Source organism: Pogoniulus pusillus, chromosome 19, assembly GCF_015220805.1.
Source record: "Pogoniulus pusillus isolate bPogPus1 chromosome 19, bPogPus1.pri, whole genome shotgun sequence".
In the NCBI taxonomy this organism is placed as follows: Eukaryota; Metazoa; Chordata; class Aves; order Piciformes; family Lybiidae; genus Pogoniulus; species Pogoniulus pusillus.
Genome location: NC_087282.1, coordinates 24,398,638 through 24,412,561, shown reverse-complemented (window position 1 = coordinate 24,412,561; position 13,924 = coordinate 24,398,638). Strand labels below are relative to the sequence as shown.

General features: G+C 54.5%; 1 protein-coding gene across 6 annotated transcripts in view; it reads right to left on the bottom strand.

The window, feature by feature from the left end:
• Window positions 1-7,115: 7,115 nt before the first annotated feature.
• DLG3 (discs large MAGUK scaffold protein 3) overlaps window positions 7,116-13,924 on the bottom strand; it is a 56,082-nt gene continuing 49,273 nt past the window's right edge. For all 6 annotated transcript variants that reach the window (XM_064159664.1, XM_064159667.1, XM_064159665.1 and 3 more), the window contains 5 exons: window positions 13,317-13,418; window positions 12,994-13,166; window positions 12,311-12,420; window positions 11,320-11,411; window positions 7,116-9,672 (listed from right to left, as the gene is read on the bottom strand). In XM_064159664.1, coding sequence (XP_064015734.1) covers window positions 9,566-9,672; window positions 11,320-11,411; window positions 12,311-12,420; window positions 12,994-13,166; window positions 13,317-13,418 — 584 coding nt within the window. In that variant the 3' untranslated portion in view covers window positions 7,116-9,565. The remainder of the gene's footprint in view (window positions 9,673-11,319; window positions 11,412-12,310; window positions 12,421-12,993; window positions 13,167-13,316; window positions 13,419-13,924) is intronic.

Sequence of the window (13,924 nt, the reverse complement as noted above, 5' to 3'; positions counted from 1 at the left end):
AGTGGAGAGATCTTTCCCATCTGAAATTCCATGTGGAGAGGTGGAGGGGGGGTTGAGGGCTTGTATCACAGAGGGGCTGAGGCTGTAAGGGACCTCAGAACTCATCTGGTTCCAAGCCCTGCCATGGGCAGGGACACCTCCCACTAGCTTAGGTTGCCCAAGGCCTCATCCAGCTTGGCCTTCAACACTCCCAGGCAGGAGGCATCCACAGCCTTCCTGGGCAGCCTGTGCCAAGAGTGTCACCACCTTCCTCCTGAAGAACCTCAGCTCCAGTCTTACCCTACTCTGCCTCAGCTTCAAACCATTCTCCCTTGTCTCTAGACATCCTAAAGAAAGTCCCTCTGCAGCCTTCCTGTAGGATTCCTTCAGGTACTGGAAGGCAGCTCTAAGGTCCCCTTGGAGCCTTCTCCAGGCCTGAGCACCCCCAGCTCTCAGCCTGCCTTCATGGCAGAGGTGTCCAAACCCTTGGGTCATCCTTATGTTTCATGCCAGCTTCAGCACTAACCTGTCCTGCGTAGTGCCTTCTGCACTGCAGCACACATGTGCTCCGTGACAGCGCTGAGTGGTGGTACTGCCTGCAGCTCCAACATGGCCAGCCCTGCTCTGGGAGGAGGGAAAGCTGCAGTAGTAGGGAGCAGCAGTGCAGCCCAGCAGAACCTTCTGAGGGCCTAAGGATCAGACCTCTGGGTCCCAGCAGAGCCAAGCTGTGCTCAGTGGGGGTGGAGTGTTTTCATTTTTTTCAAAGGGATGCCACAAAGAGCACACAGCAAGGTAGGCATGGAGCCTGAGTGCTGGTCAGCACCAGGCTGAGTAGTGTGCCTGAAGAGGGTGCCAGCCAGAGGGGCTTGGACAGCCTAGAGAGGTGCCTTAGGAGAACCTCAGCAAGTCCTGCAGCTGGGTCAGGGCAACCCTCGATACCAGTACAGACTGGGGGTGATGAGATTGAGAGCATCTCTGCAGAGAAGGACTTGGGGGTGCTGGTGGGGGAGAAGCTGGGCAGGAGCCAGTTGGAGGTGTCCCTGCTGCCTGCATGAGGGTTGGACAAGATGGCCGTTGAGGATCCCTTCCAGCCCAGAGCAAGCTGTGGCTGCTGCAGCACCATAAGCAGGCTCTGAGCCTTGTTGTGGCAGTTCCCCGCACCCTGTGTCACTGCTGTGCCTGCTGCTCGTGAAGAACACAACACTCCTCTGCTTCGTGGAGCTACAAGTCGTTTGCTGCTTGATCCTCAGACACATGGCACAGAAAGCAGTGCCCTCCAGCTGGAACACCCTTTGGTCTGCTTTGGGTTTAAATGGTAACAGGCAGAGCACTGGAGCCTACCCAGAGGCCAGGGCCACCCCCACCAGGATGGTGGCTAAAGAAGAGAGCAGAAGGCATTAGTCACAGTCCACTCTGAGAGCCTGAGAAAGCAGCCTAGCAGCCTTTTCAGTGCAATGCTCATGGCCAGGAGCTGCACTGCAGTCTCCATCAGTGCTCCATGGCTGTTGGCTTTCCAGAGCCTGAGTTAAACCATGAGTAGTGACTTCTGCTTTCTGTGTACAGGCACCACCTGACGCCCTATGGCTGAAGCTAGACCCCAGCCTTTGGCAGAGCTGCCACATCCTCTAGTCTGTTACACAGCTGGGCACAGGTTTCTGTCCTGGAGGCAGAGACATGCAGCCAGCAGCCAGTGGGGCTCATGCAGCAGCACCACCCTGACCTAGCTGCTTCGTGCTGCTGCATGGGGGCATGCCAGCTGCTGCAGAGTAGCACAAGAGTGGGGCTCTCTGAAGGAGAGAACGGCACTGAAGGTGGCCACCAGGGCAGTAAGAGGGTGGTTACGGGATCTGGTGCCTCTGATGGCAACCTCCAGGATGCTGTAGCTGAGATGGTGCTACCTGAGCTGTGTCCTAGAGGAAGCTGGTCAGGAAGTGTCTGCCCTCCTGGCTCAGCTGGAGCCAGCTCTGCACTGGCAGCAACTGGAAGGGACCTCAATGGAGAGGTCAAGCAGGATGCAGAGATGAAAACAGAAGCAAGCAGGCTGCCCTGGGGGTCATGGAGCTGCCTGCTCTGGAGGGCTACCACAAGGCTTTTACTCTTCAGGCTGAAGCAGCCACCCCCACTAAACTTCAGTGGCATTCCCTTCACACTGCCCAGCCAAACCACGCAGGCTGCCTGGTACAGGTGGCTCAGAGGACGGATCTCCAGGTCCAATTTGGATTTCCATGAGCCCCTGCCTTCAGCTCTTCCATGCATGGTGCCTGTTTGTCTAAGGCACCCCTCTGGACCCAGCAAAAAAGCCCCGGGCCTCAGAAAGTCCTTTAGGAGTCCCAGTCTTGGAGAGACAGTTGCTGCATCACAGCAGTGCAGGGCCTTTGAGTGATGCCAGAGCCAAAGGTGTCCATTGCTGCCTGCAGCATCTCCGTGGTGCCTGCTGGGCCAGCTCTAAGCACTGTTGTCAGTTCTGACTCGCACAGGGGTGAAGGTGTCACACTGCCCCAGGGAAGGAGGTCACACTTGCCCAGTAAGTGCAGCAGGTGATTACAGACAACCCTAGAAGGCAGCAAGCTCTAATTATGCCTTTGCCTAGAGGCAGAATTGTTTGCATTTTTTCCCTTGGAGATGTTCAGTTTGATTTGCCTTCATGCCAGAGTCCAGGTCAGCCCAGTTCCAGACTGCTGCCAGCACTCCTCACCTCTCCTCTGCACGTTTTGTATTGTCCATTTTAGTCTGGGCTCAATACTTAAAACAGGTTTTCAGCAGAGCAAGAATTTCTCACCTGGTTGAGCCACACTGGATTCCCAGTTTGCACCAAATGCCTCTGTTTTGCTGCTGCTTGTGCACTGACACTGCCGAGTGTAGCTGCAGCAGCATTCCATGTGCTGGGCAGATGTTGCTTTGCAGGTCACTAGGCCAGCAGGAGGGCTGGGGGACAGAAATATTTTCAAGTCAGTGACAACTGACTTGGAAAAAAGGAGTCCTCAGTGCTGCTCCTTTCTTCCATCTCCCCTTTTTCCAGCTCCTGATTCCGTAGCTTTGTACCATACAGAGCCTTAACTGAGGGGATCCTGTCCCTCTGCTCCGGGGAGACCTTACCCGCAGGGCTGTGTCTAGCTGTGGAACTCCAACATAGACCTGCTGGAGAAGGGTCCAGAGGAGGCCACAAACAACATCAGAGGGCTGGAGCAGCTCTGCTATGGGGACAGGCTGGTAGAGTTGGGGCTGTTCAGGCTGAAGAGAAGGCTCCAGAGAGACCTTAGAGTTGCGTTTCAGTACCTGAAGGGGACCTCCAGGCAGGCTGCAGGGGGACTGTTCAGAAGGGCCTGTGGGGACAGGCCAAGGGCAATGGTTTGAAAATGAAGCAGGGCAGAGTTAGCTTGGGCATCAGGAGGAAGCTGTGCACAGTGAGGGTGGGGAGACACTGGCACTCACATCCCTGGAGACCTTCAAGCTCAGCCTGGCTGTGTCCCTGTGCAGCCTACTCTAGCTGGAAGTGTCCCTGCTGCCTGCAGGGGTTTGCACAAGAGGCCCTTCCAGCCCAGTGCAATCTGTGATTGCTTCAGTTCGAGAGCCTCTGTGCTCGTCCCAGGACTGTTCTGGAGGGTGGCACTGCAGGACCAGTTTCTGCTGCATTGCTGTGCAAGGCACATTGTGCGGGTGTGCTCTGTGCACCTGCAGAGTGCAGTGTTGGGTATCAGAACGCAGCACCGTCCCTGCGTTCACCTTCCTTGGCAGTGTAGGCCTGAATCATGGAAAGCTTTCCTGTCCCAGCATTTATAGAGGGCTTTTGTCCATTGGCCTGGTCCTGCAACATACTGACCTGCTCACCCCCCGGCCCCAAGAGGTGCACCTGTAGGAGTGCTGCTCCCTTCAGCTTGCTCATACAATTTATTACATTGCTTTACTGACCTTGTGTAGGAAGCAGTCCCTAATTCTTACCTTTGCATCCTCTTCATGCTCTGCAGAGTCAGCTCCCCGTGACAGAAACAGCAGAAGGCTTTTAAAATGCAGAGCATGAAGGGATCAGAACTGAGGTGCTAGTCTGGAGCCCAAGCCACACTCACATGGCATAAAGGCTTCCTTGGGCTTTGTGAGAGAACAGAGGCTACATGGCAGGGTGTGCAATGGGATGATCTCTAAGGTGCCTTCCAACCCAAACCATTCCGGGATTCTATCCAGTCCAGTTGTTCTCCTCTTGCTCCTGAGAACAAATATGCATCCTTCAAGGAAGTAGCTCACACATTCCCCCCCTTTCCCCAGCCTCTATTTCATGCTCTGTTGTCTTTTTTCTCAATCTGGTAATTTCTTACCTGTGTGTGGAGCCTTAGCAGACTGCAGGCACAGTGGCTCCAGGGAGAGGCTCATTTTACTACCAAGCCATCAGGAATGTGGCTGTAGGGAACCTGCCAAGCAAAAAATGTCCTTGTTAGAGTCTGGGAGTGGGGAAGGTCATTGAAGATAGTGCCAGAGCTGTGGCGCCCCAGAGCCTCTCCTGCACTGCTCCTCCCAGAGGTGCCTGCAGCAGCAGCAGAGGCTCTCCAGGGCTTTCCACTTCAGGTGCACCTCGAATTGCCTCCCACCTTACAGTTTAGGAAGACCTGTGCTGGTTTTCATGTCCTGGCTGTGCTGGGCATTCTGGAGAGGCAGGAAGAAGCATTTAGAAGTGACCACAGTAATCGGGAGTCAAGGTAATTGCAGGAGGGCTGAAGCTCATTAGAGGATTAGGTAGCAGCTTCTGTCAAGTAGTGCAGTGGAAGGAGGGAGGAAATGTCATCATCCCTGTGCTGAGTCAAATGTGGCCTCAACAAGGTGCTGCAGCCTCCCATGCTCCTGTGTGCTGGAATCGTCAGCAGGAGTTGCACTGCCCCAAACAACTGCATGATTCTCCTTAGGGTTAAAGTACCCAGGACCAACAACCTGGCCCTCATTGTGGAGGCAAGACATAGAAATAAAGACTAGAGGTTAGGGCTGCCTAAAGGTCCTTCATGGAAAGGGGCAGCTTTAACATGGGGACTTCACCTGCTTCACAGCAGAGGCTTCAGAGCCACAACAGCTTGAGGAGAGCAGAGCAGCCCTGGCAACCCTGTGCTGCAAGCACCATCCCCAGGAAAGCCATGTCCAGGACAGCTGCCCAAGTGCCTGCATCTCAGGCACCAACAGAAATAAGCCCTTGAGAACATGATTATTGAATTCCTTTCAAAGCCCTTTTCCTGCAGCCTGCCAGAGCCTGTGCTCCTCATTAATGAGTGCCAGGGCAGGTAATGAACCAGAGTCTCAGGCCTATCTCTGGGGCACAATCAGCTTATGATCTGGCTTGCTCAGTGTCTTAGGATAGATTAGCTGCAGGTATCTGTAGCAACACATCTCAGGAGAGCACAGAACCACCTCTCTTACCTGTCCACGATGACAGGAGCATTAACAGGACAATGCTCTGCTACAGCCAAGTCCTTCTGGGTGCTGTCAGCTAAGCAATTTGTGCTTAGCCAGAAAAGCAACTTGATAAAGAGCTCCAAAGGAGCAAGTTCTGCTTCGTGCCACCCTCACTCTCTTGGCAGGTGGGCTGCTCTTCCAGTGGCTGTCTCCACCTTACAGGAGTGACATAGCCCTGTCTTCTCTTCCCCACTGGGGCCTTAATGTGTTCCTATTGGAGCAGATCAAGTTGACCATCAGCCTGGAACACCTCATGGATTGTCTGGGTGTGCTAGTTTGAACCAGGCTAGAATGTTTTGGTGAGAGAAAGTAGATAGCTGGCTATGAAAAGAAAACAGTGGTGATGTCTCCTTCCCTCAGAGTCTCGCTGAAGAAGAATGTAAACATTAGGTAACACTTTCTCCATTTTGTCTTCACTTTCTGGCTGGCTTCTGGACTCAGCTGCAGCTCCCTAACCTCACTGCCACTAACCTTGCTTCTTAACTTCTTGGCTGAATCTCTTTTCTTCTTAGGACTGGGGTAAGGTTGAGAGGGGCAGGGGGAAGGTGCAGGGGTGGTTGAGAGCCCCTCCTGGGGACTCAGGTTTCTGGGAGGGGAGTTGTGTTTCTGTATTGTTTTTGCCTTGTCTATTTCTATCTATAACTGTATATACTGTAACTATCTGCTTGTACATTGTGCTGCTGTAAATAAATAGCTGCATTTATACTCCCAGAGCCGGCTGAGTTAGCTGGGGTACCTTCTACAGTGTGGGGGGGGGCGGGGAACAGCCAAACCACCACACTGGGGAAGATCTGCAGACGCACAGCATGGCTGCTACAGTGACAGCCATGCACAGGCAGTGCTCCTGCGATGCCTTCCATCAACAACCACAGCACTACAGACCCAGATGGAAACCACCTGACAGAGTGGCAGTGCCAAGCGCTCAGAATCTGTTTCACTCTCCAGTGCTTCATGGTCACCACCCTCAGTTCCTAAACTCTGCTCTGCTTGCCTGGGGAGCTTCACTAAATGCTTGCAGCCTGTGTGCCCATGCCCTGCTCCCCTGCTCTCCTGGGCAGTTTGGAAGTCAAAAAGCCACACCAAGACTAAGAAGCCAAACCTCTCTCACCTTTCACAGCTCAGAGAAATGACCAAGCAGATTCAGACAGGAAAGCCTAAGAACCCATTTGACTCCTGATTCAGCACTTAAAGGTACTGGAAAAGAGATACTGGTTATGTTTAGAGCTTCCTTCTGCTCTGCTGTCTCAGCAGCATGTTCAACTGGATAGAGATGCTCTCTGCTAACTGACTACATCTTCACTTTGCTGGTTTTGGATCCAGTACAGGATCAGTTATGCAGTATCATTTAAACCTTAATGGCTTAATCTGCACTGCAAAGCAAATGCAGGCCACAACTGCTGCCATCACCTAGAATTCATTGAAGGTGCAAAGTCACCAAACCAGGCTGAACCTGTGCTACAACACAACCAGAGAGAGCTTTTCAGTGGCCTGCTTGCAGCTGTAAACAAACCCATCTCCTTTCCAAATGTCCTTCCCCTTCAGCCAAGCTCTCAGGTGATCACCTTAAAGTAGCTGTTTTGATTTTTAACCATCAAAACAGATGTTTGCTGTGTAGAGGCCATACCCAAGAGCTGCTACGCTGAGCCCCCAGAAAACACATCTAGCACACAACGAAGGCAGCTACAAGAAGGTCTCCAAGACTGAGCTCTTTGCAACTCTCAGTTTATTAAAAATATAGGTGTCCTTGGAAGAAACGCTGCTGCCCCACCAGTGCCTGCGTGATCCAGTCGAGGCTGCCGCTGTGCCACGGAGAACAGCAGCAGCTGTCCCCACGTCACGGGGTGTGGGAGACAGGCTACCAGGGAAAACAGCAAAGAAAGAAGACAGACAAGGATGGAGTTACCAGCATCTGAAGTGCTCTTGCTTCACTTACTCCACTTCTCCAGAGACTGATGCCTGCAGCAGCCAGAGCAGGACCAGCAGGGCCAGGGGGCTGGGTGCTGAAGAGGAATCCATCAGCAAAAGTTCACTCCTTTAGGGTTGGTCCCACTGACAGCAGACTCCTTCCTGCCCTCCACCGTGGCAGCAGCTCTTCTGCAGCACTGCTCTGTCTCAGGAAGCTGCTCTGTCCCTGCAGGCCTCCTCGTGATGTGGGATAAGCAGACAGCTGCTCAGCAGACAGTGGATGGACAGTCCCACAGCAGTTCTTGGCACTGAAAACCATGGCCTGTGTGTCGCATGTGGAAGCTGGCAGTTTCCTTCAGGACAGGGAAGCAGCATCCTACCTGCTCACTTATCCCTATGAGACAGGGGGATGGAGAATGGGCCAGGACTTACCTGCTCATGCTCATATGTGACCACGTTTGTTGTGGTGCCTGGCAGTGCCTGAGAACAGCACTGTGTGTGGTGAGACGACTCTTCTGCCTGTGCTCTAAGCACCCAGCAGCACAGCTCCTTCTCAGCAGAGCTGTGCAAGCTGCCCCCTGGGTTCACACAAGGCACTGGTTCCATGGTGGAGCAAGTGTGGAAGCTGAAGACATTTCTCAGCACCGATAGCTGCTCTGCTCAGATTGCCTCAGAGGACAGCAGGCAGCTGCAACTCTGCAGCCCCTGGCACACAGGCCTACAAGTACAGGCCACTGGATTCATACTGAGGTGATCCTGAGAGAGGGAGCAGAGCACAGCTTCAGAAAGAGGATTTATACAGAGATGTCAGAGAGTCCCAGATGAGGCAAACTGCACCTTCCCCTGCCAAGAACCAGCTCTCAAGGCTATGCTGGAAAGAGAGCAGCTGGGAAGGCCACCAGCACCTGCAGGCAGCAAAGCTGGGATATGGCACGGAGCAAGTCTGTTAATGAGGAAAAGTGTGAGAGTCCATGCAAGGCACAGCTGGGGGCTGCTCCTGCCCATGGCTGGTGAGGAAGGGAATGCCAGCATGCTGCCCAAGTCACTTCAACCTGCACCCACAGCTATGGGGCCAGCCCAGTGCCCCAGGTATTCTACAGCAAGACAGGACAGCAGCTACATTTGTGCTGTGTGGGCAGCAGCGTGCTTCCTAACTAAACTCCACAGTTCTGGAGTCTATTTACAATAGAGCCAGCTTAAAAAATAAGTTAAAAACCTGCATTTTATACTCATTCAATTCATTATTAACAAGAGAAAAATGGAGTAAGAACCCTCCCCCCCCAAAAAAAAGCCAACACAGCAACACAACATGGATTGGGTTTAAAATCAGCTTAAAAAAATAGACCCAAAAGAAACCCTCTCATGCAAACACAGAAGGTGGTGTGTAAAACAATGTGCAATTTAATGTATAGCTTCAGCCACTGCCTTGCTCTGCAGTCTCCTGCTGTCTGCCTCCCAGCCTCCTCCAGAGCAGCTGCTGCTCCTCGCTGCCTCATGTTGGACCTCTGGGCCCTTCTGCACAGGCAGGCACCAGCCTCTGCCCTGCCTCACAGACGCCAGGGTAGCTGGCGGGAGGCTGGCCCCAACTGGAGCTGCTGCCAAAGCACCTGGTACCGTTTTGAGCTCTTCCCACCCATGTGGACGCCCTCTGCCCAGCGGCTGGGACAGAGAAACTGAAAGCCCATGGCAGTAAGACAATACCTTGCAGAAGAGGTGCCTGGGATGGCCTGGTCCACGTCCATATATATATATATAATATATATATAATATCTCTCTATATATTATATATAAATTACATATACAGATAAATAAAATGCCTTCTGCTGCCCTCCTGGCATGCTCTGCAGAGCCCCCAGCCAGCACACCTGCAGGAATGCCCCTGGAGCTCTGATCCTCGCTGACGTGCTCAGAGTCCCCCGGGCCACTCGTTCCTTATGTCAGTCCTTAGCTGCCTCCTCTCATCTTCAGTCTTGGTTCAGTTAATAATAATAGTAATAAAAAACGACTTCGAATGGGTTCTCATCTGTCTCTAATGGAGCAGTAGGAAGGTCCATGCAGGAATGGTGGGAACAGTCACATGGTGAATGAGTTCATCCCAACAAAAGAAACAGGACTAGAAAACTCAATTCTGTGACGATCTAAAAAAGGGGGCAGGAAGAGTGTTCAGATCCTTCCCCCTCGGGGCAGAGGGCTTGGGTGGGGTGGGACTTCGGAGATCTTCAGCTCACAGGGAAGCAGCTGGGGGACATCTTCAGAGTTTCTCTGGGGACGAGACCCAGATGTAGTGCCCGGACTGGTCCTCAATGATCTGTTTTATTTTGCTGTAAATCTCTTCAAGAGAGTCTCCTTGTACGATAGCTGCAAGAGGAGAGAACAAGCAAGACCCTGAGCAGCAGGCAGGGCTGCACTGTCCCCGCACGGGAGCGCTGCAGGGGTGCAGCCGGCGGGGTGCTGGCTGAGACGGGCAGCAGGGCGTGCGCTGGCACAGGGGTTAACCCAGTGTGGCCACGGGGATTAGCTGGAGCTGATGCCAGAGCTGCTGAGCCTGTGAAGTGCTGGCTGGGCTCTCCACGAGCTGCTAATCAGCTTCGCAGGCCACGGCACGGGGCTGCGGGCAGCAGGCCCTGCACTGCAGCTGCTCGGCTCTGCTCGGTGGGAGGCCTTGCAGATCGGCCGCTGCGCGCCCTGTGCGGGCCCCCAGGTGCCAGCCTCGGCATCCCCTCGGCTTGGCTCCTGGGGGCTCCTCCTGCTTGTTTCGTCTGCTGCGGGGTGGTAATGTGGCACTGTCAGGCTGCAAGAAGCCAGCTCCTGGCTTAGCGCGGGCCCCACACGAAGTGCTCCGCTGTGTCGGCAGAGGGGGACGGTGCACGTGGAGGGGCAGATCCCCCTGCTCCCTCACTCTGCCTCTGCAGTCCAGCCAGGACCATTCACCAGCATCTCTGTTCCCTCGTCGTAAGTTCCTGGCACAGAACTCACTACAGAGTTCTCTTCCCCCCACTCCTTTCAGCAAAGGGTTCCAGCCAAGAGCATCCCTTCCCCAGGCCAGCTTCTAGCTCGCCAAGTGTGTGAATGTGCAGCCAGGGACTGCCAACACCGTGGTGCCCACTGCCTCTGTGCTCCTGGAACAGCAGCCAGCAGCTCTGGAACTGCCGCCTTGGGCAGGAGGGCCGGGGAAAGCTTTGGCACTGATTGCACCCAGACACCTGCTCAGCTGAAAGCCCTCTGGGGGAAATGCTCTGCTTGGGCTTTTTGCTGGTAGCGCTCTGGTGGCTAACACAGGGTTGGGCAGGATCATCACTCCTGACCTTTAGATGGAACAGTTACTGCACTGGAGGGAAGATGCAAAACCAGTTTATCTGCCTCTTGTCCTGCCCATTCCAGAATTAAGCACGCTACAAACATCACTTCCTTAATACACAAGAATTTGTGTCCTGAGCAGCCTGGATGCCCATATCCCAAGCAGCTCGGATCTGCTGGCACCAACTGCCAGGCAGCTCCTGCCTGGCTCTTCAGCAATAGCTACTTAGGAAGGCAGCCAAGTTTCCAGCCTTTTTTGGGAGATGTTTTGTCATCCCTCGGCCCAGTCTCCACCATTTAGGTCACTGTTTCTCACCTTGCCTTTTCAAAACACCTCTTTTCTCTGCTTGGAAAGGCTCCTCCTTGTCCTGTGCAGGCAGATGAGTTTCCTGGAGCCTGGCACTCCCCACTGCCCATCCTGCTCTTCCTCTGCTTGGAGACTCTCACTCTTTACTTCCAAAGTCACTGAAAGCTTTCCCAGCTTTTGAAAGCACTACCTGACCACTTGTCTCCTGCTCTAGAGTTGCTCTGCTCATCTCCAGGGCTCTGGGAGCAGCCCCCCTGCAGAGGCCTGCTGCCAAAGGGCCATTTCTCTGCTGCTTTGGTGAAGCTGGACGTTTTCCCATGAACCACAGGAAGGCAGGGCTGGGGGAGAGGCCACAGCTGCCAGCAAAAGACATCAGGTAGAAGCCTGCTGAGGACACTCACCTGTGAAATACTCTCCAAACTCTTGCTCAAGTTTCATGGCTTTGTCAAAGACCTTGTTGGCTTGCTCGTACGTCTGCCGCCGGTTCATCTCCCTGCCATGGAGGCAAAACCCAACACAGAACTCAGCAGCAGCAACACCAGCCCAGGGAGCTGGGACGCACACCACCAGTGGCAGCTAGGCAGGACCCTTCCCCAGATGCTCTTTGCTGCCTGAGCACTTCATCTCAACTCCCACCTGCTGCCTCTTTCACTCTAATGCTGACTCAGTTCCAGACAACCTCCCTCATTTGCAAGACCACTGCAGAAGCTTCCCTGCTCTTCCAGGGACTGTCACCAACCTCCTTGCCTAGGTTCACTCACTTTCATACCACACCCAAATAAGCAACTCGACCCCTTCTGGCTTGAGAAGAGGCTCTCCCAATCTGCTCAGTGCCAGCAGAGTCTCTTCTGGCCTCAGAGTCCATCTCTAGCTACTCTGTCTCCTCACAGACAATGCTCTGCTGCTGCTCAGCAGAGCTGCAACCTCAGCTCATATGTCCTTTCTAGCCTCACTCCCCAGTGTCAAAAGCAGCAGGGCATGAAGAAGGTCATGCTTAGGGGCACAGGAGACATCTTTGCTCCCCAGAGCTGTCCTAGCTCAGCCATCATCCAGCCATGATCCACCACTACAAGGTGCTGGCAGCTCTCCTGGCTGGACTCAGGGCCCAGGTAAGCAGGTCACAGCAGGCAGAGTCAGGAACATTTCCAGATTTTCCCCTGGATAATCCTCTTTGGGGCAAACAAAGGGCTTTAAGCTGGAGTAATCCATGGAGCCTAGCTATGCCATGGCATTAGATACGGGGAGGCCACAGTGTCCTCCTGAGAAGGAGCAAGTTCAGCACCAGAAGCAACCTGCACTGCTTTCTAAAAAGCAGAAGCAGCAGACATCCAAACCCCCTGCAGGCCAGAGCAGCTGGCCTTGCAGAGGCACAGGAGATGCTGTTGCACTTACATGAGAGCTTCAATAGATTTTGGTTTGATGAAAATGGCAATGGGATAAAGTTGTGCTTGCTGCAACCTCTTGATAGCATTGCCAGACACATCCAGGATGCAGTGCTTGCCCTGGAAAGGAGACAGTTGGCATCAGAGCCGTGCGCACGGCCTGTCCTGGGCAAAACCCTGCCTGCTCGTATGGCCTTGCCTATGAAAGAGGAGCCACAGGGCTGAAGCACCAGGCCTGAGACACCAGCCAGCTCCCAGAGCCCTCACATTCGTGCCAGCTTAGAGCAGGACAGCAGCAGTGCCAAGGGACTGGATCGCGCTGAACAGCTGAAGCAGTTTACAAGCCCCGGGCACACTGGCACAGAGGAAACGCTGCTGCCTCGAGGGCAGCTGAGCACCTTTGCTCTGCAAGGTCCTCAGCGCCAGGCTGGTGCCACCAGTAGCAGGCTTTTGGGTGGGGTTTGGATGACAGAAGCACGACACTGAGGTGGAGTCACCTGGCTGAGGAGAGCAGCCAAGTGGCTTGGCAGGATGCTGGAGAGAGGTTTGTGCCATGCTTGCTTAATCTGGTTGTAGCCCTTTGTTAACAACGTGAGGAGAGAAGGGGAACTGCCGAACACGTCTGGGTTTGGGCTGGGCGCGTTCGGTCCCTGGAATGCCACCCAACACTGAATGGCACCCAGTGGCACTCACCCTCTCTGCCACTGCCCGCACTGACTGGATGCTGGTGCCATAGAGGTTGTCATTGAACTGCCCAGCCTCTATGAACTTGTTGTCCTGGATGTCCTTCTCCATCTGCTCGCGGGAGATGACGAAGTGGTAGTCCTGCCCGTCCACCTCGTTCTCACGCCGAGGCCTGGTGGTGTCTGTGGGAGGGTGGGCACAGTGAGCAGCCCTGGGGCTCCTGACAGGGGGAAAACCCACAGCTGCTCCCGGCCCCCTCCCCACACGGCAAGCAGCAGGGCCACCGCTCCCCCTCCCTGCAGCACGGGCACTGAGTGCTAGCTGGCACTTACGGGGCACACAGGAGCCGAACTTGTGTGGGAACTCGGAGATGAGGTCGTCGTTGATGCGGTCCTTGGTGGGCCCCAGGATGATCACTGGCCTGGCATAGTGAACTGCAAACCAGAGCCACAGCCTGAGCCCCACCTGTGCAGCAGGCAGCCGGCCCTGCTCCCACCTTGGGCATCAAGCTGCCCTCTCCCTGCTCACATGGGCACCCAAAGGTGTCTCCTCTGTGCAAATTTATCTCCTCCTGGTCACAGGCAGCATCTCCTCCTCATCTGACCCAAACCATGCTGCAGGTCTCCAGGGTCAGAGAGCCAAGCTGCTCCCTCGCTCAGGGTGGGAGCCAGACAAGCAGGACAGCTGGGCAAGAATGCCATGGCGCTGGGGGACCAACAGGAGTTGCAGAGTGCATCCCAGCTCCTGCAGGGGGAGATGCTGAGGCTGTTCAGCCTGTGAGGGGCCTGCAGGCACTGAGTGCCCAGCAGTGTTTAACACCGAGGGCCTGGAGGATTGCTCTGCAGCAGGGACCTAGCCTGGGCAGGGAGGGATAATCCTGTCCTCAGCTGGGGACTAAAGCCCAGGCTGGTTTTAGCTCTGTCCCCTTGTCTTGTAGCCA